At 37.5% G+C, this 24,587-nt stretch overlaps 1 protein-coding gene across 7 annotated transcripts in view; it reads left to right on the top strand.

Annotated features, from left to right (window-relative positions):
- The window catches only part of dync1i1a (dynein cytoplasmic 1 intermediate chain 1a), an 80,948-nt gene that overhangs the window by 38,095 nt on the left and 18,266 nt on the right, over positions 1–24,587 (top strand). For all 7 annotated transcript variants that reach the window (XM_088928464.1, XM_088928461.1, XM_088928457.1 and 4 more), the window contains 7 exons: positions 4,966–5,055; positions 8,117–8,279; positions 9,657–9,756; positions 9,945–10,070; positions 23,005–23,151; positions 23,730–23,843; positions 24,364–24,497. In XM_088928464.1, the coding sequence (XP_088784590.1) occupies positions 4,966–5,055; positions 8,117–8,279; positions 9,657–9,756; positions 9,945–10,070; positions 23,005–23,151; positions 23,730–23,843; positions 24,364–24,497 (874 nt within the window). The remainder of the gene's footprint in view (positions 1–4,965; positions 5,056–8,116; positions 8,280–9,656; positions 9,757–9,944; positions 10,071–23,004; positions 23,152–23,729; positions 23,844–24,363; positions 24,498–24,587) is intronic.

The raw sequence follows: 24,587 nt of genomic DNA on the forward strand, positions 1-24,587 counted from the left end.
TTGCTACAAAAGATACTGAAACCAGTTCAATTCCATGAAACATCTCATTGCTTAGACACAGCTGACACTTAGTTAACGTCCAGTCCTGCTGAGGCATTATAATCCCCGATTCAATTAAAACAGGCAAATCAATACTTTAAAACTGTATCTTTTCATTTTACGACAGTGTTTCCCTATATACAGTATAAACCATTGCAATGCTGTTGTGATGAAAACAGAACAACCTAAGCTTACATTTTAAATAGTGAAAAGATTAAGGTTAAGGTTTGTAGATGTTACAGATATAAAATATTGAGCTTAATTAGTGTGATTTCATAAAAATAACAGTTGCTCAGTGTTAAGCATTTCAGTTAAGGTGAAACTGCCGTAACAAGCTGATCAAGAATCTTTATAATGGCATAATTTTAATTAATGCAATAACAGTGAAACATCCACCCATGTTGCTCTTGAGTCAAAAAGATTACCTACTGGCTAGCATGATTGAAGTGGCCTATTTGTGTGAGAAGCTTCTCAGAAACTGAAATGATTTGCATCTACAATCAACCAGCCCAGAGATACCAAATGTTCATTTGGCTCTGTGAGGGACAGGCAACATTCTGGAAGCACAGGGTAACAGTACTGGCACAGAGCTGTTGCTTCCTGACAGAAGACAACATCTGAGATTAAAGCAGGACAGCAGAAGACCACACAGGTTCTAGGATTCCAACAGAACAATTTCAGGATAACAGTGTTGAGATGTTGTCGTGGCCAATTTTTTCTCCCTGTCTGAGTCGACCAGAACATCTGTGCTCCCATCTTACCAGTGCCCTTAAAAGAAGAAAATCTGGCCAAGATGTGCCATAGCTGATCAGGTCTATGTTACAGAGCTGCCCAGATTGTGTTAATGCTGATGGTAGTGATACATGATACTAATGTCATAAAATTTCATTTCAACAAAGTGTCATTTAATGCTGACAATGTATTGCAGTTCTTTGATCTGAATTTTTATTTTGTGAGATTCTTAGTCTCAGACATTTTGCACTCAGTTCTGCTCTCAGTGCTTTCCAATTTTACGCAGAAACACAGGTTATTAGTTATATACAGCTAAATCCGTTTAGATTTAAGTAACAACAGTCCTGATAGATTTGTATTTTGTAGTATAAAAAGTAGCTTCTAGATACATTTTAGATGGGTAGAGAAGAGCATGTGATGTTAATGACAAGGAACACCTGACTCTGAGTCAATTAGATTTGATTAGCTCTTTATGTCTAAAATGTCTAAGACTTTTGCACAGCAGTGTTTGTTTAAAATAAATACGTGGATCTATTGGACCTCAGTGTTGAATTATTTTGTAGGACATACTGTATTCTGTGTCCTACAGTATGTATGAAAAGAAACTTCCAAGTAGATACAGTATACCTCTTACTAAAGTTTGAAAACGACACATAGTGTACAATATAGAGCCCCAATTAAACATCATTGTATTTTTAATATTTTTAAACTAAACAGATCGATTGTTGGATATAGGTAAGTCTATAAATAAGATAACTACCTGTATGCTACTTACATGCTGTGTGACCTAAACTTAATGTTAGTGGCCATGAATCCCCCTGCTGTCTCTTATCTGGATTGTTGCGACTAAGGACATATGTTATCTAACAACTGTTTTTCAACATCCTCACTGTTGTCTGTGACATGAAGGGACCTGATACCTAAACACAGTTCAGTTCTAAGAAGTGACATTGTGCTAACTGTCAGCAACAAGCAAGCCTGCTGGATTAACTGACCCCAGAAAGTGGCCTAAACATTAAACATTCTTAGTTCTCTTAGTGGTTGAAATGACAGCCATAAAGGTCTTGAACTTATCACAATAAAATTATCATTGAACAGCAACAAATTTTATTTTTATTTTGTCGCTCCAAAATAATGCTATAGGTCCTGTCTTCATCAAACCTTTATTTCCAAGAAATTCAGAAGAAAACTCATACATTAGGTGCATGGCTAGCTGCTGTTCAAGGAGGGCAGACGTTTAAGAGCTAACACTGTTTGAACATACTATACAGTACATCATGCACATAGCCTGTGCTTTGGCTGGGCTGGCTGGCTGCCTGTCTGGGCTGAGAATCCTGTGTTCTCTTCTGGTTTCTGGCTCTGTGGAGCTGTCACATTCAGCAAAACCACTTTTGGGGTCGACCAAATTACATCAACGATCTGTATTCATTCTGAATCAGTGTGAGCGGTTTGCTCACTTTGGAGAGTGAGTAGCCTATTTTAGAGTCTGGGGAAAAGAATATGAAGACATTCCCAAACATCAGGACATTAAAACCCAAATGCAAATATAAGCATCTCAAGAACTTAACTCCTGGGTGGATTAAGCAACAATTTCTGCAGTATCAGAATGACAACATAACAACCAAATGAGTGGAAAGTCTAAACTGAAATGCATTTTCTAAGACATATTCTAGTGCTACTACAATAGCAGTTTGCAAAATTTAATATACAGATACCAAATTGAATTTTGGTGTGTACCTTATTCCCAGGGACATAATTAAACCATCACAGAGTTCCTTAGAAGTACATAGCTTCATAGCCTCATGTGGTTCAGGAAGCTCATTAATAAGACTGTAATACTAATTGAATGCCTGTGTGAAGGTTCTGCAAGATCTAGTGTTAGAGTGCAGTACAGTAGCTGTGCAAATTCAGCAGTGATATGGTCTTTAAAGCTTAAAAAAAAACAAAAAAAGGTTGCCTGCTTATTTTTCTGTGCCGTTGCTGATTTTTTGCCATTTTTAAAGCAAGATATCTGTTAACTTAGTTGTTTTGTGGTGTTTTATAACAAGGAGTTTATTAGTTTACAGTTGAGCCAAAAGTGAAATTCCTTCTCAGCCATTTACTCTAATTGCATAGGAAATGCTCACTTTATTTCTAACACATTTTTATTACATAAACCAGGATTACTGTAAGTGTGAATAATGGTTGCCGTGACCACACACAGCTGACATGAGAGAAATATACAGTAAGTTATATCCTACATGTCTTTTTTTTAAAATTTAGAATCATCATTGAATTTGTGTGCTTTGTACCAGCTATTGACCCTGCAGCCGCACAAGGGAGAATGAGCAAGTGTAAGCACACTGTTCCGATCAGCCTGCCTTTAAGCCGCGTGTCTTTCAAAGATGTCACAGGCACCATAGCCCTGTACTGGAAGTTCAGCCCCAATTGGATTAGAGACATGTTCCTTGCTGAAACTGCCCTGGAGGTCACAGGGGTCACTGTGTTGCTGATTTCCAAGAGAGCCCTGGCTGCCTAATCCCGCTTTATGCTTGTCCTGTTGCCAGTATGCTAAACCTGTGAAAAACCAGGCACCTTTACAGATTAATGGGCTCAGGAGGCTCCCGTTTCTCCTTCCTGGGATAGGCTCCGGATCCCCTGTATTAGATAAAGCAGTTAGAAAATGAATGGATAAGTACCAAAGAAGTAACACAGTTTTTTTCCAGCAACTATGTACTGCCTTTTTAGATTATAAATTTACTGTATGTTTGATCTTGATTTTATTATGTTTTTATATGTATAAGAGTTGTGGCAATTTATATATGGGTATGAAAATATATAGCTGAATATTAATCAGAAATACATGTGTGAGCTAGAATGACATTTTTACACTACTCTTTAAAAAACAGTACACTGGACCCTGTGACCAGAATCTGGGAATATTAGATGGCTCGTGGACGGAGCACTACTCATCATCTGCTTGATTCAGCTACAGTAACACTACATCTGAACTCATAGCTTTAAGTGACTGCGCTTTCTTCCGGACCACTTAGTAAACTATGGATTTACGTTATGCTTCTTGAATTTAATAAAATCATGTTCTTCGCTAATTCTTTTCGAAAATGTTCTTGTTTCTACATTTGCCTGGGACAACGTACATACTGTTAAATTGTCTCAAGTATATGACCCTGGGTCAGGCCTTCATTTAACCCCTTGGAGAAGGTCAGCCTGAAAATGACTCCACAGAGGGTTGGCGTGAAACTGCAGTTTCATGGCTACAGGTGCCAGGCACGCAGAGGGTTGCAGACTCAGTGTTGCTTGCATCTGCTCTCATGCCATAGAAGCCCGAGGCCCAGAGGTTAGGAACACATTCCAAGGTCATTAAGGATGGAAAATTGCCACAGGCAGGACTTAGCAGGTGCCTCTTGCTGTTTCCCATTAAGAGTCCTCAGCAAGAGAATAGATGGTTTTTTTCTGGGCTGCTGTTATGACTGAGTACGCACATTGTTAAATTAGTCTGGAAGCTGTAATCCTCCAGTATTTTTTTCCTTTGCTTGTTTATGTTGTTTCCAGCATGCAGTTTATTTTTTTGTCATGCACAAAAAGAAGAGAACAGGTTTCATTTACAAATCTCCAGTTTCTGGTTTTCGTACGCTGGTCACACATAGTGTACTGTATGTTTAAAAAATTGAAGTGTAGCAAGTCATTAAAGATGTGATAAATAATGTTGAAGACAGATTCCCAGCATTTAGTAAAAGGTGCTTGATTATCACAAGAGAGGGATTCTTGATGATTCTGTTACGCTGTAGCAGTGTGCTGCAAGAATGATGGAAAAATGATAATATTGTGCAAAAGAGACAGTCGGCTTTTAGGGATCACATTTTAATAATGTTCAATGCAGAAAGTTCTCATCCTCTGTTTTTCCTTATTTAAGACAATATTGAAGATTAAACCTGGCCTGGCCCTGTGCAAATGTTTTTATTTGTTTCATTGTTTTAAATAACTAAATTCAATGGTGCTGATTTTTTTTTAGAGGATTGTTGAAAGTCTGAGTCCTAAAAATGAGGAGGAAGTTCTGGTTTCCTACATCTGGTGCTGCATATTTATTTGTCAGATCGTAGGAGGTCTGTTAGCATTTAGCCTTATTTGTAGTAGTCTCCTGGAGCTGAAGTCACACACGGGTGATAATAAACATGGCTGTTATTTCTTCCCCAGAGGATGAAGATGATGAGGAGATTACAGAACCAAAACCTGGACCAGATTCGGATCTGCAAGATGAAGAGGAGAAACAGGACACAAAAGAAGGTACTGACATTAACACTCAAAATGTTAATGTCGTAAACAGTCACTGCTTTATATCGCTGCTGCTGATATGTACAAACTGTTAAAGGGTCAAATGACACACACAGTTATGGTATGAAACATGTGAGAAGGTGTTCATTCATTCATAACTAACAATGTGACTTCTGTGCCTCCAGCTCAACACCCCCTTTCTGATTTAAATAGTGTTGCGATTTACAGTAATTTCTCCATCTGTTATTTTTTCATCATGCTGACAACATTTTGATGAGTCTGTTCAAATGCCGGAAAATTCAAAGTTCAGCCTGTTTCCTAAAACAAATATTGCTTCTTTTTATGATAAATCACAACAAGGGTCAAACACTTATTATGACCTAAAAATTAAAATAGGTTCATGAAAGGCAGACCCCTCAATTTTTTTATTTCACTTCTGGTGATGTTACAGTCACACTCGTGTTGTTACGTTGAGTCCTTATTGTTAAGCAAAGCTGTCATTTCTGACTCTGGCTATTTTTTGTTTCTGAATTTCTTAGCTCTTATTAAATTGATGAAGATAAACTGTTAGACTACTATGAGATGTGCTGTTTTCACAAGTAACTGACATGAATCTAAACAGTATATAATCTGAATATTTAAGAATCGTGTAATGCATTTCATACACTGTGCCGCTGACAGTGCAGAGAGCCTTGTGAGAGTAGCTCCACCCTACCCTTGATGGCGCTTAATCAACAGTGTGCCACCACTTGGAAAAATCTTCATTGGTGGTTAGTGGGAAGCAAGGCCTCTCTTATTACTTCATGTACAGTGTATTTTTTTTTACTTAATATACCATTACATCTTAAAGGTCATTGAGTTAGTAAATATAAACCCTCTTGGTTACTTATGAAAAGATCGGTTTTGATTAAACAATAGTAGCTGAAAAGACACTGTAATTCCAATAATTGTATTATGGGGTCACAGACTTTTCTTGAAGAGATCGATTTTACTGTGTTGTATGTCAAAGATGGCGTCTCTTGCTACTTCCTGCTAGTTAGATTAACCAACTGTCCCTGCAAAAGAAATCTGCTTCTAAAATATAGTGCTTTGTTCTCTTATTTGTGAATCAGTTAGTGTGAGTGTTAGTGTGGAAAAAATGATAAATTGGCACGTATAAATTAGCTAGCATTGCATTTAATGTCATTTATTGTTTTTGGGGACCTCTGTTTATACACTATACAGTATGTGCTTCCTTGCATCTGATGTATTGACCCATATATTTGAAGTATGTGCACAATGGACACGTGTCTCTGATGTTATAGTACATTATCCTACAGTCAAGCTTTAAGATCAGGTCAGAAACACTAACCTTCCACTGGGACCTCCAGCTTCAGCTGGGCAGATTTGTAATTTAAAAATAGAAGAGCAAATTGAGGATGTCTATGGAATAGATGAAGCACTTATGGCATAAAAAAAACACATTGTTGAAATTTGCCACCCGAGGTCTTTATAATGTGTACACAGATTAGAACACACCATTTTGTTTCACTTTGGGGGAAAAAGAAACTTGACATGAAAGCTGTTTCATTTAGATTTTAGAATAGGCCAAGTTATATAGCACGATATATCAAGTGACATTCCATTGGCCTGGTTCGCCTTATCAGTCTGTACCATTTTGTGTCAGTGCTGATTAAAAATGTGTCACTTGACCTCTTTCAAAACATCAAAGACACAAGAGAGTGTATTCTTTGTATGACTATATAGTAAATAACGGCTCAGGCAGAATAAAGCTTTGTCAGATCAAGTGCATCGGACTTACTGGCTTGAACTTGGCCTCAGAAAAAATACTTTGATCACCCTTTTGTCTTCCTTATTAGTTGTCAGAAAAGGCAGCACCAATCTGAAAGCTAAGATCAAAGTGGAGGCCAACTAATAGTTAGAGACAAAATTGGACCGAATGACATCAAACCATGCCTCATCGGTATGATCATTAAAGTTGTGGAGGCTGAAAGCATTGGGCATTTGCTTATTTATTTTGACATTTAGATACGATGTTTTTTCTTGGTGATTTCTGTTATTTGTTGAAAGTCATGGTGGCTACTTTTTCTTGCTCGGCATGTACAGTATGTGGTACTGATACTTTGTGTCATCCATCTGGAGTCTTAGCAGAGCTTTGGAAGTGCAGAAATGAAGATTTTACATTTACCTGTATGACAATTGCAAAATGCAAAAGCTTTTATTTTTCTGAATAATAGGAAACACCATTTTCCCCTTTTGCACTCAAATTTTGTTGTTTCAATTCGGAGTGCAATGAACCCACTGTCATTAATTTTGCTGACCAGAAAATTATATTTTGAAGTATTAAATATTATTATATGAAATAATAATATTATTAATGATATAATCAATTAAATCAATGTTCTTCATATATTTAATTTGGTTTGGAACAGAAGTCACTGTACAGTTCCGTGCAGTTTATTTAGAAGACCATCTGGAGAGCAGAATAAACTCGGTCTATTCTGCTCTAAAACAGATCATTCTCAGGGGGTTTTTATAATCCAAGCACGCACAATAGTGTTACCAACAATGACAAGAACCAGGACATCTTTATATCTTTAAACACAGAATATAAAAGACATACAAGGTGAATGATTATTTTAAACGCCAACAAATGCATATTCTGTTGTCTAGCTGTCTGGAAAAGTCAGCTAAACTTCTCACTTCCGTAAGTGCGTTGCCTAATGTTGTCTGCCTGCTGTCTTAGCATAATGGAACCAGGCCTAACTGAACTCTTCTCGTGCCTCAGACACGTTCAATAGTGCCAACAAGACAAGAGCATGTTATGGCATACATTTTCACATCTGTCTTCCTGTGTTTTGTTGTTTTTATGTTTGTAAGATAGTACTAGTACTAGAAAAAATGTAAAATGATCCACCACTCCCAAGGCAGTTGCAGACCGAATGATTGCTCTCGTGCAGGACAGTAAAGGCAGTTCAGAACATGTTCCTTTCTCCATCTCCTTCCGCTGTTCGTCGGCTGAGCTGGGTTTCCTTCTCTCTTTCGCTGTGTCTGTTCCCACTGCGTGCCGAAGCCCATCCCCGGGAGCTCACGGAGGAGGAGAAGCAGCAGGTCCTTCATTCGGAGGAGTTCCTGATCTTCTTTGACCGGACCATCCGGGTCATGGAGCGTGCCCTGGCGGAGGATTCGGACATCTTCTTCGACTACAGCGGGCGCGACCTGGAGGAGAAAGAAGGGTGAGCTCACTCTGTCGGCTCCGTCCTCCCCTTTGAGAGGTTAGGAAAAAAGATCAGATAGCGGCCATGTTGATGAACCGCAGCATGCTGAGCTATTCCTCCTTCTGACACTCGGATTGATAAGACTCGAGGTTACAGGCGGTAACATACAGTATTTACTCAGGATGTTACAGCCTTTGTACTCCTGTTCACTACGCTTCAAAGGAATGCTCTGATGCTCCCATCAGTGACTGAGAAGAAATAGGAAACTGATGCTCATATAAGTTCAGCATAAAAATAGAAGAAAAGAAACACAGTGTTTCGGCTGTGGAGCCTTCTTTGGGAGTGAGAAAGAGAGGAAAGTCAGCAGCTGATAAAGATGGGAGAACAAAAGCTGGGAGTGGAGAGGAGGTGGGAGCAGGAGAGAAGTAAGAACCTGCGAATTGGACTTTTTTTTTCAAATTTGACTTTTTTTACTTTTTTGGCTTTGAAAAATGCAGGTTTTGACTTCACGCCTCTCTTCACCTCTCTCACTTCATTCTTCATACCTGATTGGCCAGTCTGCTTCTGTCCTCCTTTTCAGCATGGAATAAACCTTTACGTGTTCTTTTACAGTCTACGCATGCTGGGGCAGCTACTGTACCTCCTTGAACTAAGTTCAGCATGGTGAAACTGAGGAGCTGCCATTGCTTAGCTTGTAAACCTGCCATCATTCTTCTTCATATAGATGTGATAGTAAAAGAATATCCTATGTTTGCATAATTCATTGCCATTGTCAAGCTTTGTTCGTATTTGTTAACCAATATGATTCTGCATCTGGTGACATTTTCGTTACTCACTTTCTAACTTTTGCATTTTAACTAAACAGAAGCTGGCTGAGGTAGCTTTAGAGGTTTGAATTCATTTTCGCCTCCCATGCTGAATATTCCAATCTGCTTAATGTATTACCAGAGGACAGGAAGATGTTTTAATGGTGCCAAAAAGTGTTTATGAGTTTCTTCCTTCACAATCAAGTCTCAAGACTTCTTGCGAATACATTTAAGGTGATGGGGGCCATTTGCACACAGCTCACAGCTTATGCCATTTTGCAGTTTGAGCTCCTAAAACAGAAACTCAGTTCTGTTGTTAGCTTTCCTGCAGTGTAGATATTCTATGAATGCTCTTTCCTGTTGCATCAGCTCAGTAAGTGGCATATTTTTGTTTAATATTTAAAAGTATGTTATTATAATATCACCTTGCAGTAGATCTGTAAGTTGAATTTTAAAGGTTGAATTTTAGCAAAAGCTATGGGCTTGCACACACTCATCTCTAAAAATCGAGCCCCGTGATGTTTGGAATTCTGTCTTAAATCTGGAGATCAGGTTTCTCAGATGCTTTTATTTTATTTGAAATGTTTAGGGACATTCAGGCGGGATCCAATCTCTCCTTCAGCCGCTTGTTTTATGATGAACACTGGTCCAAGCACCGTGTTGTCACTTGCCTGGACTGGTCTCCACAGGTATGAGCAAAAATTGCCTTTCACTAATTGTCGAAGTTTTTTTAATTTATTTTAAAGCCTTAAAAAAATTCAGTATCTTTTTCAGTGAAAATAATTTGCTTCTGCTAGAAGGTTAGATAGCATATACATTTAAAAAAAATGAATATTTTATTGCAACATTTCAATGTTCTTTTGTTCCCTATTCCCAGTATCCTGAGCTGTTGGTGGCTTCTTATAATAATAATGAAGATGCCCCACATGAGCCTGATGGGGTTGCGTTAGTCTGGAATATGAAATTCAAGAAAACCACTCCAGAGTATATATTCCATTGCCAGGTAAAGCCAAATTATTTAAAATACATTTCAACGTTGATATAAATGCTGAGACATTAGCCAGTGGTCTTGAATAATGGTTCTCATTCCTACTGTACAGAAAATAAATTAATTCTGGGAAAATAAAACTTAATTCTTGATCCTGTAATAATAATCTCATATACTAAGTTAATTAATATTAAGGTTTCATATTGTAAACCTACTCTTACATGACTTTCCATTTCAGCTACGCACACTTACACATGGAGCTGTCACTTACTGTACTTCTTAACGCTCCATTAACACTGGCATCGCTGCTTATCAGATGCTTTTCAGCCAGATACGAGCCATTTGGGTGCTGCTGAAGCTGAGACAAGAGTTCTAAACAATAACTTAAAAGTAAAACATTGGACAACGAAATGAAAAGAAGGAATCGTGAGACGAAATGGGCATTTTGCACGTCAAAGGAAAATATCTGGGATTACTTTGCACACTAATTATGGAAGGCTCTAGCCAAATTAAAAGAGAACAAGCAAGTAAGCAACTTTGAGACACTATCAGCTTGTGAAAGGGCTGGCGTACTCCCATGAGTATGATATTATAAAGACATTTTTGTAATAAAAAATGTGGTCTACCACTTCCTAATCCAGACAGCCACATATGCTTGCCCACCCACATGGATTTTCAATTGCATGTGTTGTACTTCCTATGCCTAATCTCTAAGACACAGACTTCAAGTGCATGCAAAGACTACTCTGTCAAATGATACATTTCCTCACAGTCTGTAACCTACAGTATGCGCTGCATCTCTCTAAGGAGATTTTGTATAAAAATGAGCTGCAACTCAAAGATCACATCTGATAAAAAAGTGGGCACTATTATATCATCCATTAAACTGCTAATTTAGATGGAAAAATACACTTACAGGCCACCCTTAAGTTATGAAAATATTATGGAAAGTGTGCGAGTTGCTTTCTCCTCTGTACTGTATATTCATGAATTACGTAGAGTAAAAGTCTGACTATCTTCTGCCATGTGCATTACTACACTTTGGAATATTTTTTAAACCACCACACAAACCCCTTTATCCAGGCTTGAACAAAATGATTGATGAGATATTTTTCTTGAGTTACCAGTGAAATTCTCTGGCCTTGTGCATGAATAATTTTGCCTTAATATTCACAACATCTGCTATTCTCCTGGAGCAATATCCTTGTTGATCTGAAGTATATTTGAGTGTATGACAGTGGCCATGCTCTTAAAGCTTATACAATATTAAGTGTTAAATCTACATTTTATAGTTGAAAAATAAGATTCAGGGGACACTGTCGTATGTTCCACCTTAGTATACAGGGAAATATTTTAACATAGTTAGGGGCGCTTCACCTAAATAAATCAGTAAATAAAGAGTAGGCTGTCTAATAACTTTGTGTAGGTTTACTGAAAAAGTAAACTCAGACTGGCTCAGAGTCTCCAGCTGCAGCCTCTGACTCAGCCTCCTCCAGTTAATTCTGTAAAAATATAGCCAGGCTACAACTAATATCTCGACTGGTCCCAAGGCAGGGGCAGAACTGCAAACATCTGCATGAAAAATGTGTGGTAAAATGACAGCGATTTTAAAATGAACAGCACCTTACAGACTTACCGTCCTCAATGGCTCCTTTGGTATCGTCTTGCATTTGTCAGGAAAAAGATATCAGTTTGTGATCACTCAGCGGACTGCTGACACTTTTTGGGGGAGAAACATAAAAGCATTCTATGTCTTTAAAGATATTGTTATGCTTTGGGTCTATTGTAAACACAGCCATTCCTTTCTTGTTATCCTGGGGATCGGATGACCCTTAATGTACGAGCATGTTCTATGATTTAACTGAAAACCGCAGTTTTCGGGGGTATATGGAGCCAGAACATTTATAGTACTTCTTCAATCATATGTGTTCGCTTCTTGGCAAGTTGCAGTGGATTTTGCTTTTTTGAATACTTTTCCAGATTGCACCACAAAGATTCTTTCATGCGCTGTGTATTTTCTCTCTCTCAAACCATCTCTAGTGACAGCCACAAACCATGAAGACTGTCATGCCTTCACAGCCCTGTACTGCTGAGGCTGGTGTGGTCAATGTCTGCTCATCACCATCTAGATATACTGTATCGGCTGCTCTGTGCTCACTGCCTCAGTCATGCACACTGGGTATATTGGTAACATTGCTGTGCTTCTTAAGTGGGCTGGCTTGGGCCACATCAATACAACACTGCAATTCAACTAATGCTGCTGTTCTGTCAGATTGGATCATCATCCAAGTTATTTTATTAATGTTTTTTTTAATAAAAAGCTCCAGTTTAGCGTTTCAATACCAGAAAGCTAGAAGCCATGTGGATATTATGCAGTCAACGACGAAAATATATGTGCGTACTTTCTATGAGTAAATGTGATTATTGTCTTGCATTTTGTGCAGATTCACTCCCATATATACTGTAGTAGTTTGTGCCTATTAAATGAAAAAGATTCACTTACAGTGCGTAAATTGCTTGTTTCTAAAAACAGAGCAATATTTGTTTTCCCAATTCTCTGAAAAAGGCACGTAACCAGACTGTATCTCTGTCACTCTATGAATGTCTCTATCTGCTGACTATAACTTTGCAAAACAATTCTGGTGTTCTGCAGCCTGCGATGTTTGCGACGTTCAGTGGCCATCTCAATGCTTTCCAGGCATCCACAGGTGCTTTCACTGAGATGCTCCATTTCTCTGACTCGCTGAGTGATGATGTAAAGCAACTTTGTTCACAGCCCTTTCAGCAGGCGATGTGACTCATGTGAAGCTGTGTTAGCTTACTTGCCGTACTTAGGAAGGCTTACAGGAGCTGACTTCACACCATTATAAGTTTCGGTCCTGGTGGTAAGAAATGTAGTCTGTAGAAACGACACACAGTATGTCAGCCTGAGCGCGCACTGCTAGCTTGTGTTATTACATTTTGTTTGTGTTATTAAATTTTGTCCTGTACAAAAAATAAGTTGTTTATATTTGTATTACATTCTCTTGCTAATGCCAGTTAGGAGAATGTGTATAATTCATTAAAGCAGGGCTTAGTATTCTGTATATTTTTATTAGAATTTAAAATTACATATTTCATTTTCTTGTTTATAATGTAGAGGTCACCTTGCACATCTGACTCCTGCTCTATAATATTTCAATATCAGTTTGGCTCTGAAGTCTTTGCTAGACATGTTTAGCCCCAGGTGTGTTATTCAGACTTGGTATTTATCACATTTTGTTGATGTCTGAGTTTACAATCATGACACTTTCAAATAAGACAATACAGTATTTAGAATCTACACAATCTACTTCAAACTCATAAATGCTAATAGTTTGTAAACAAGCATTGTTTTTCGAACAGTTTAATAGTTGCATAAATATTAAACCACTTAGCTACAGCAACCCTAAATCAGTTGAACTGCAAAAGAGAAGTTTAAAAGTTCACAGAATTAATGTAATGGACTGTGTGTGTTAAAGTGGTTTGAATTGTCTGCAGAGTAAATGAATCTGTCTCTGTAGATTCCCTCACATATTGAATTTCAAGCCACAGCTCACACAGTGATATACCAAATGGATTAGGAAGAACAAGGTTCTTTTGAAACAAGCTGGAGCTAAAACGATAGAGAAGCACAGATCATTAGAAGTTTACTTTTCCCTCTGTGTACAGTTTAGAGTATAAATGGAGTTATAACAGAAATTCGGGAGGACTGTTGGAACCTAATCTAGAACATTTCTGCTTGGCTACGTACAGTATATACAGTAAGACTCGCACCCGAGACTCCTGTAGCGCTCGTATACCTTCCACCCACCCCATCCACACCCCTGCTGCAGCTCCCTGGCTCATTCCTGACAATACTGAGAGGGGTGCCAATTCCCTCAGCCAGGCGAGCTGCGTCAGATACACTTTGCATATCTCATCTCTCTCTGCATTTTTAGAATCTAACTGAACTACTGAATTAAGTTGTGGAATATGCATCATACCACCCAGACACTATCTAGGCTAGGTTACCTTAGAACTGTTTACATTATGTCAGCATAGACAGGGGGGTTAAATACAGAATCATAATTACTTCAAATCTACATTAGTTTAATCAGTATTGAAAAAATGCAGAAAGGACTAAAGGTCTGCACAGAAATATTATGCAATTTTACTTCAGAAAGTCAAATCAGGTCTTAATGGGGACATCATTTTTTTCCAGGTTAAACAGTACTTGTTAAATCTTTCTGACTGCACATTGAGAGAAAATGTTATATTTTCCATTATATACAGTGAATCTCATTCACTGTATTAGTCCACTGTTCAGGAGTTGAAGGTTTTTTAATATAACCTTTTTATTAGTAGCTACAAGAACTAGTGATATATGCAGTATGTGTCTTTTGGTTCAAGGTGATCAATAGAAATGTTTACCAAATACATAACTGATAATTTGACAATTATAATTAAGTAAACTATCTAATTAGAGGCTATGTGTAGGAATAGCCAATAACGCATACAATTATCTTCTGATCCTAAATAATTTGTAAAATGCGTTGATTAAACAGTTTTCAAATACTTTTTTACCTTCAACTTTAAATATGACAACATTTGAAAGTAACCGTACAGTTCAAATTTAATTATGGACAGATGTTTTTTTTTCTGCAGAAAATGAAACAAAAATTGACCATACCTGAAATAATAAATTGTACACCAGCTTCAGGGTCTGTATTTGATTTGTTGAAAAAAATAACCGCAGCGTTCCTACTGTGTAGCCTGATCTTGTCAGATTTCAAAAGTTCAGCAAAGATGGTCTTGGTCATTACTGGGATGGGAGCCCGCTAAATAAAATAGAAAACCTGGCAAAACTAGCAGCTGGTGTTGATGGACCAGTAGGTGGCACTCTGAACTCTGGACCAGAATTTGCATAGCCCAATGCCCCAGTCCTGTTCATAAGAGCAGAGGTGTTAACCCTGTGTTCTTGGTTTATTTCCTTATGGGGGTCTTACCCATTTTTGCCTACCTAAATTGCCCTCTTAATTCAATTGGTGACGTACAGTACTTTCTCAGTTTTCTGCCCGATCACTGTACATTGTGACCACTGGTATATAATGGTAACTTCATGGATGCTGCACTTCAGCATTGGATGATGTGGGTCCACTCACTTTGGTAAAGCTCACAAGAGCCTGTTGTGATAAAAAACTTATATTTAAATGTGAACCATTATGATTAAGTATAATGTAAGCCTTGTACTTTGAGGAAAGCAGGGATTTTTCAAAACAGAAACAGGGGTAAGCCAGGAAACCTAATCATTCCCAAAACAACATTTTCAAATTAACAGTTTATACAATGAATTCTTTTCTGATTGCTGTACCGAATTAAATATTTTTAGTTATTCTGCTCTGGATGCTGAGCTTCATTTATGGTCTGGATGTCTGTGTTTACTTTCCTAGCTTTGATATTGAAGTTACTGGGTAATGAAAACAGACTATGCAGTGACTTTTTCTAAATAAATCCTAGGACGCTCTTTGCCCGTTGTTAGATACGAAGTGAAAAGCTTGAAATGTTTTTAAATGCTTTGAAGGCTGCAGGACTGGTTGTATGCAGAGGGATTTTCATGAAAGGCAGATATGGTATTACATGTGTCGTGCCAGAACCACAAAGAGTGACAAAATCCACAGGGTGTCATAAATGAAATGCCATTGGAAAGCTGTTCTCTGCATCTGGTTCTGATAACAAATACTGAAAAACATATGAAAGTGGTAACTATGAAGGAGTTTTTGGATCTCCATTTGTTGAATATACTGTTATACAATAACTCCTTCTCTGACAAATGGGCTTAAAATTTTGAACAAAAAAGTGGCAAAGGATGAAGTGATCTCTTCCTTAATCTGCTTCCCAATTCTGTCTTTCATTAGGGTTTGAGCCTGTGTATTATTCTGTACAGAATACTTCCCTTTTCATGATCATTTCTGCCACTACCATTTATGTTTTCAGATAGCTTTTAAAATAGTGTTTGTTCTCCATATTTAGTTCCAGGCATATAAACGCAAAAACAAAAACTGAACAAGACAGTAAAGATTGATTTAATCATTTTTACATTCAGCTTCCCATTGCAAGAATTTGATTGGGTTAAATAATATATTTTTCTTTTTCCAGTTCCAGGCAATTTTTATTTTAATAGAAATACTAATGTCAGACTTACAGCAAAGTTTTCTTTATGCAATAATAAGAAAATGTATATTTGCTGTATCAGATAGTACATTGTTTTGGTAAAATCTTTTAATAATATTTAGATAATACTTTTAAGAATACTTAAATTTTATACTTACAGTAGACCACAATGCACATTATGCTGTATGTCTGTACCATATCTTTTTATACAGAAGATACATTTTAAAAATCAGTAGAACAGTTCAATTGAAGTCTGACAAAGAAAATTAACTGTATTCTTATTATCTTATTATTATTAGTTGCTTATTATTGAGCTTTTAGTGTGTTTATATTGCACATTGAACCATGAAATGAAAATGTAAGCTTCAATTACAAAAATACATTCTGCATTCAGATTATTCAAATAAGCACTTAAATTAATGTATGTTTAAAACTAGAATAAAGACATATTACAGGTCAAAGAAGTTGTTTAATTGAACACCAATTTTAATCAAATATATCATGCCTAATATAATAATGATAGGCTACAGAAAATGCCACACAGAATTTTGTAAGTCTGTAGAAGCACTGCCACTCCACTGAGTTTATAGCTGCAAGTGCCCTGCGAGTTTGTTGGTGAATTAAACTGTACTTTATTCTCATCATATCCTAAGAGTCTGGGTGAAACATTTTAACAAGTTACTGTAACTGTTATGACTTACAAACACACAGATCTGTCAAAGCCGAAGTGCATGATCTGTGGCAGGTGTGTTGGGGAGAATATATTTGCCTATGCTGGTAGGATACAACAGAGAGATACGCACTGAACAGCCCCATTGTAGTAAATGGTAAAAAAAAAAATCATTTAGGTCTCTTATAGCATAGATTTGACTGAATTACCTCCTGTTATACTTTTGCATTTACCACAGAATTTTGAGTCACAGCCAATCTATTTTAATACTGCAAGTAACCTAATTTTATTTTGGCAAAAGTCTGAAAAGATGCCTTAGGGACTGAATTATCGAACTCCAGTAGCTTGCTTCAGCTGGAGGCTATCGTGTCATTGGAGCTTGTATTTAAAGAGCTGTGAAATCAGAAAGAGGACTGGCTGTTTCTCTGGCTCACATTATCATTGTTAGCCTGAGGAATCTCAAGTGACACCAAGATGTTCTGAAAACATTGATGAATTTGAGATTATTTTCTTCCATGTAACGGTTGACCATATTAAAATAACACACTCCTTTCTCTTTCTTTTTCACTATATGACCAGAGTATTGTTATCACTTTTTGTGATTTTGTTACCTCTAAAATGAAAGAACACAGTATTTTTTTATTTCAGCTATGAAGTCTTAATATAAATTTAAGACATTACTAAGGTTATAGTCATTAAACGTTCTGTGCACGTATTAACCTTTCAAAAAAAGAAAGCAAGTGTTTGTTGCCCGTTTTTTGGGGGTGGTGAGCACACTGTAAATTCTGTTTCAATGGCCGTCGTAAAAACGCTTTGTGGCTTTCTCGCACAGGCTGTAGTAGGCCAGATTAGTTTAACTGGTGCAGCAGTGCCAGTTAGCTTTCTGTAAAGCAGTCGTTAGTCTGTCTTTCTGCGTCTTGCTTTCATGTGGCTGTCCTCAAAACATTTTGGAAGATCTGCTTGAAAAAAGATCATAAAACACACAACTGCAGAATTTCTAAAAGAAGAGTGGTTTGCGTGACCTGAGAACATGGTTTACATTTCTTACAATGGACATTGTGCAAAATGGCAAAAAGTGATATTTTATGTTACTTTTTGATTAACATAATCTCCTTTTTCTTATTCTTATGGTGATGGTGATTGTTAGAATTATTAGCAATAGTTTATGTAGATATAGAAGACTTAAAATAAGGTCTCCCTCCGATTACAGTTGCCATGTTCTTTTCCATTACCCACACGGTTACTATTGTGGTTACAGTATATGGTGTAATCTTGAGGCTGCGGTTATTTCAAAACATAAAACTTGACATTTTCAGGACTTACACTTGCCTTACACTTAATTTCATCAGCATTCTATCTCCATTAGTCAGAGATGTATTTACTCTGCTCTGGTGGAGCAGTAGTGATCAGAGCACCAGTCACAGTAAACAGGCAGTGCATCGTGGTGGACTGTCAGCAGGTAAGCAAGCTTAGCGTAATAGTGGCCAAAACAAGGTTTGGATGAGGACCATCACACCATGTGAAGAGGAGTCTTCAGGGCTGAATTTGGCACAGAGCCCTGCTAAAGGCATGTTAATTCACAAGGCAGCACAGTCTCAGCTTCCAAGAGGACGATGCTCGGGTGCCATCGCTCCTGCTGCAGAAATTAGATTCGAAAAACCTGAAATGTGACAGAGACATTGCTACTGTATACTTATTGTCAGTGCATCACCCCAAACCTAGTTTGCAGTACAGATTCGATTAAGATATACGCCGTTGTGAGAGGTGTACAGTATGACACCAGAGGAACCCAGAGCTATCTTCTCCCTTTTACACCTCATGAGAGGTCTATTTCTGTTTAACCAAAACAAGCAAAGAGTAAGAACGGTAGATGTTGTGCACAACCAAAGACGGGTATGCCCACCACTTACAGAAACTCACAAAGAAGCAAAAAAAGACTGGTAAAAATCTGGTAGATCAAGTCTATGTATATACATTGTAGGAAGACTAGAGACCTTTCTTGGATTTTTTTGTGAATAACATTTGTATTTATTTTTTCTAACAAAGATTAATAAACAAAAAACATATTACAACAACCATCAACACTAAAAGCAACATTATGGTTTACAATTGTATGCAAAACTCAAGAAATGCCACTTCAAAACATATGAATACAAAATACACTATATGTGTATTTGTTGTTCTAAGAAACAAACATAATTCTAATAGTTGTGGATGTCCCATCCCAAAGTTGGATTTTATTTAGACCTTGCCACCCATCTGTTTTTGAGCACAGGAGTGTATGTTTCCACCCTGACTTGCTTTGCTGTTAGGTCAGGCCACTGAAATGTAAGCTGTGTTGTCTAGTTTCACCTGCTCAGAAAACTCCCAGTTCTGAGTGCTGCAGGGGAGAGACGCGAGAGCTCTGGACGTTTAGTAACGGCAGCAGCTGGTTTGAGGTGTAAAACTTGAAATCGAGTTGCTTGTCAAAATATGTGTTGCGTTATAGTAAAGAATTGAACTTGTGTAGAAGTGAAGTTACATGGGTGAAGGCACATCTGAAGTTAAAATAAATGTGACTGGATTATCTTCCATTGCTAACAGCTGCCAGGGCATACTTTTATTTTCACAAAACGTTTTGAAAGCAGATTTTGATTTAAAGTTAAGCTCAAGTATAACATGCTTTCTTTTTTTGAAATAACACTAAACCTTATTAAATACATTATATTTTCATCTTCTGTAGGTAATGTTTTTAAACATTAAAACATACCTAAAACAATGACAATCTAATTCATTTAATAATAGGATTATTACCTCCTACTGCGTTGGAAGTATAATTTAATCTATATTCTATGATATGTATTCTGACCAATACCACAGTCTTTCCATATTTCCCCTCACAAGTTGTCATATTAGAAGCTTTTAGTGATTTTGTTCTGGGTAATCAGTCATTCATTTTTGAATATTTTTGGTTTGACCATCAAACATCTTTTCCATATTTTTTGCTGACATTATACTGGTGGACTTTTATCGCTCAACACATTAAAACCTAAACCAGATTTCTATATGTAACACATAAATAAACTTCTCCATGATTTTTTGATCACTAACACAAGACTTTATTTTTAACCCAGAGTTTAGTTTATTTTGAGAATCCTTTAAACCACCAGACATCTGAGGCTGTTTTGTACTCGTTTTAGAAGTCGTATTTTCAGAAGCAAAGAAAAGAAAGAAGCATGTTTTCTTTCGATCTGGTTTGTTTTCCAGTCACTTTAAAAATGAATTGTTGGGATCATGGCTTGGCAGCAGATGGTGTTGTGGATTAATGTGCCATCCTTTCTGCCTTTCTGCAGGGGATCAGAGTTTTATGGCCAAGAATGGAAGGAATAAAAATGCTCTCTGATCACTTCCCAGTTACTTCTGTGTTTGACACAGTTACAAAGGACAGTTTAGTACATAATAGCAACTATATAATGATTACACCGTGAATAATATTGTGTTGACAGTTTTTTACTTTTACATTATATTTCAGTTTTCACATACAGAGCACTTCAAAATTAATTAATTTGACAAAGCCACTACTGAAGACACAGGCTGTGTTCCACAGCTTTAAAGCTGTATGCTTGAATCCAGGCTGCAGCATCGTCTGGCTGTTGCTGGGATTGGCTTAGATTGGCACTGCATCCTTGCTGCTCAGCAGTGACTCCTCATAGCTGCCTGGCTGTGAGACTATGTCGGCGGTGTCTGTCCTTTGATTGTCAATTGTGTTTTTGACTAGATATCTACTATCCAGTGTGCCATTTTTATAGTTTGTTTATATGGTATAGAACAGGGATTTGGTAACCTCTTGAAAGTGACACGCCAAGATAGTTGTTTAACACCAGTAATAGTCTTACATACACTTTAGCAGTCTCATGAATTAATATTCAGATCTTACCATTTAGGGTGATCCTTTCCTTTGCTGATTTTAAATGTTAAAATATCTTTTCACAAAAGTATTTAGATCCAAATATTGAGAGCAGCGAATCTTCAAATAGTCAGATTTTACAGTCAGGGAATTCTGACATGTCACGATAGGGACCCTGTGATCTATATTGGTATCCTGGGGCATCGCAGATCACCAAACTTTGAAGCCCATATGTCTGATCATTGTAATTCAGTTAGCTGCGTTTTGAAATCTTTGACACCCATTCAGTGAAACACTGTCAAATACACATCCATAGTAACAGCATTGTCTGGTTTGATAGGAAAACGTTGGGCCAAAATGCTGGAAATCCTGAAATCTGACCGAAAATTCTGATTTGCATTCTTGGATGTTCATTACAATCTCAGCAACACTATTTGTGCAGTGTTTTGAAATTTCTTGAAGAACAGAAAATTGGGGTATCCATGTCCCCCCCAAAATTATAAGTTTCACAAGAAATGCCTTCCATTTTTCAAAATGACTGATGAGAGTTTGGTTTGCACCCTGCAGGCGGTAGAGTTCATTTAAGATGTGAGTTGATGTAAGAAACATCCACTTGATCTTTTTCTGACAAAAATGTCTTGATTGCAAAACGATCCACAAAATGCTAAAACCGTTCTACTGCTTTGCCAGCAAACATTGACAGAATGTCCTTATATGGACTGTCCATTTTCTCAAGCAGTTTGAAACCCTCTGTGTATCAAGGCAAATCCAGCAGCAAGAAAATCACCACTGCGGTCTTCATGTTATTGAGCTCAAAATTCGAAACCTTGGCACAAAGATTTTCTTGAAGAATAATACAATACAAATTTACCACTGGGTGGCCAGTTCGATCATTAATGATCTTTGCACAATCCTTCTGGTTTCCGACCATAACAGTGTCAGTTGTCACAAAATATTTTTTTGTTATGTCAGTTACTCTTTCCTAAAAATGATTAACAAACATCTTTGCTGTTTATTCTCCTGTTGTGCCAATCAAATCATGCCAATCAAAGTAGAAGGCTGGCCTAGTTAAAATTATGTGCTAAACAAACCAATAGAATCATTTTGCTTTCTGTGTCAAAGAGCCTTCATTAGGTAACTTCATTAGCTAATAGATTGATAAAGCAGTCAAGCATGGCATGTAGTGTTATTTCTACATAGTTTCTTCACAGTTAATTATACTATTTCTTGGCGTGTGCCAATCAAAATCATCTTGCGTGACACTCATGGCGCCTGTGATGTACTTTGCAGACCCCTGATCAAAGAAGACTCAGACAATGTGTCCGTCTAAGTATTTTTCATAAGCAGCTTCTTCAAATCCGGTGTTTCCTGTTTCATATTTTTTACTTGGATTCCACTTAACTAATTAATGTTGAATTTCTATTGCAGTTTCTACAATATTTGCTTATCTTTTCTAACTGTTTCAGGTTCATTTTGTGAACGTGACTGGTTTACTAACAATCCCAAGTATCAAGATTGAAGAAGAGCAGTGGTCCTAATATAAATCCATGTGAACATCACACCGTTTTGAGAACATTAGAAAGGTTACAAATGAGAGGAAGCCTTTGGGCCTCTCTAGCCATTGATCCGGTGATCTCATCCAACTGTTTCCTGAAAGAAGCTAGGGTATCGTCTTCAGTAACAGGACTGGTTATCTTGTTCCAGACATGTTATTAAGGTGTAAGATATAACTCTATTCAGAAAGTCACAAATGAGAGGAGGCCATTGAGTTTACAGCTGATGTGGACACACTGGAAATAAATCGCACCCACATATTAATTCCTCTTTAATACCCTCCCCCAAATCGGACAAGTTAAAGTAAAGAAACAATCGTTACTTCCATAACTTTGAGGGGGAAGAGGAAACACAAGGAGAAAGGAAAGGAGAAAGGACAGTTCTCAAAGAGAGATACTCGAAGCTGTATCTGAGTTAGATTGGTATATAATCAAAGGGTGGTGAGGGATATCCTGAACATTAAAAAAATAAAATCATAAAAGGATGTGTGAACTATAGTATAATAAAATAAATAAAAAAGACAAGAAGACACTGAAATGATAAAAAACAACATTTCTTAGTTTACCAAAGCTTCGTAATCACCCAGTAATCTGAATTGAAGTAGGAGGTGTAGCAATTATCTCTGTCTCTTTCTCAGACTGTGCATTCCCCTTTTTCTCTCATTGCAGTCATCAGTAATGTCTGTCGGGTTTGCGCGATTTCATCCCAACCTGGTGGTTGGGGGCACTTACTCTGGGCAGATAGTGCTGTGGGATAATCGCAGTCACAGGAGGACCCCAGTGCAGAGAACACCCTTGTCAGCTGCTGCTCACACTGTAAGAGAACAGAAGACTCATTCTTCATTGATAATGGGCACACATACCACTGCAGAAACTACGCTAAATTAGATGTGCATGTCTGCAATTATGTGCTTTTGCAACCTTATAGACCGTACGTGCAACTGTTTGCTTTTATTCCCATAGCTATAACAATGAAAGACTATCTGCAAGACTGTGCTTTGCTATATTGTGTATACAAGAACCGTTACTTGCTAATATGATCATGTAATGAATAATAGAAGTAACTATTCATCCAGGGCTCAGTTTGAGTGCTGCATTTAAGGAAATGTTATTTGGAAGTTCTTAGCAAGTCAGATGAATCTATATTGGTTTATAGAATATATATTTGTAGCATGCCTGACGAAGTAATAGCTGATGTTCGGTAGAGCAATAGGAGTATCAAAACATTCACCAAATCATTAAATACTACAACAAGATCATATAAACACATTGTATTAGAATCTTAATGTTGATGCTAAGAAAGAGGTATGAAGGTAAATACTAATGTGAGAGATTGAATATGTGTATGCTGTATCAGAACACGTTTGGATGTGATTTTGTGTTTACTTCCCAAGCACCCAGTGTATTGTGTGAATGTGGTGGGAACCCAGAATGCCAACAATCTGATCACAGTTTCCACAGACGGTAAGATGTGTTCCTGGAGCCTGGACATGCTCTCACAGCCCCAGGTTAGTTATTCATCTCCATTTTGTAGGTTTGGCAACAATTTTTTTTTGTTTTACCTTACATGATTAGAATAAAGAGATCTTTTTTAATGTTACATAATCTCTAAGAAAATCTACCCACATCTTCACACTACTCTTATTTTGCAATGATTATATGCAATTTGTGTAATTTAGAAGAGTATGATTAGTTTAATGTGCTTTTGTGGTATTACTAAAAGTCTTGACTTTTACGTTGTATGAGATGCTGTGGGAACTGTGCTTTATTGTTAAGTAACAGCGGGGCACTGTATCAGCAGACACGACGCCTGGCAAGGTAAAAGAACTGAAGGATAGATCTTTTTCGTTTTTTAGTGTGACAAACATCAAACTAAGGATACATAACATAATACCCAAGATTCAGGCAGAATGCACAAAATGAGCAAATGTAGAAGAGGGTCTTGGCAAGGCGTTTGTTTCAGCTGTCTTAAAGATGTGGGTACAGCTCAAAAGCATTGATTGTTTTTTGGGGTGTAAATGTTATCAGGAAAGCATGGAGCTGGTGTACAACAAGTCTAAGCCCGTGGCGGTGACTGGCATGGCCTTTCCAACAGGAGATGTGAACAACTTTGTAGTGGGGAGTGAAGAGGGCACAGTTTATACTGCTTCTCGACATGGCAGGTGAGTGGCACACACCAGGTAGACCGAGAGTCTGCTGCATACTCCAAATGGCACTTAAACAAACATTCGGGATGGTGGGTATAATAACCC

This window comes from Atractosteus spatula, chromosome 12 (assembly GCF_055471065.1).
Source record: "Atractosteus spatula isolate fAtrSpa1 chromosome 12, fAtrSpa1.hap1, whole genome shotgun sequence".
Classification (NCBI taxonomy): domain Eukaryota; kingdom Metazoa; phylum Chordata; class Actinopteri; order Semionotiformes; family Lepisosteidae; genus Atractosteus; species Atractosteus spatula.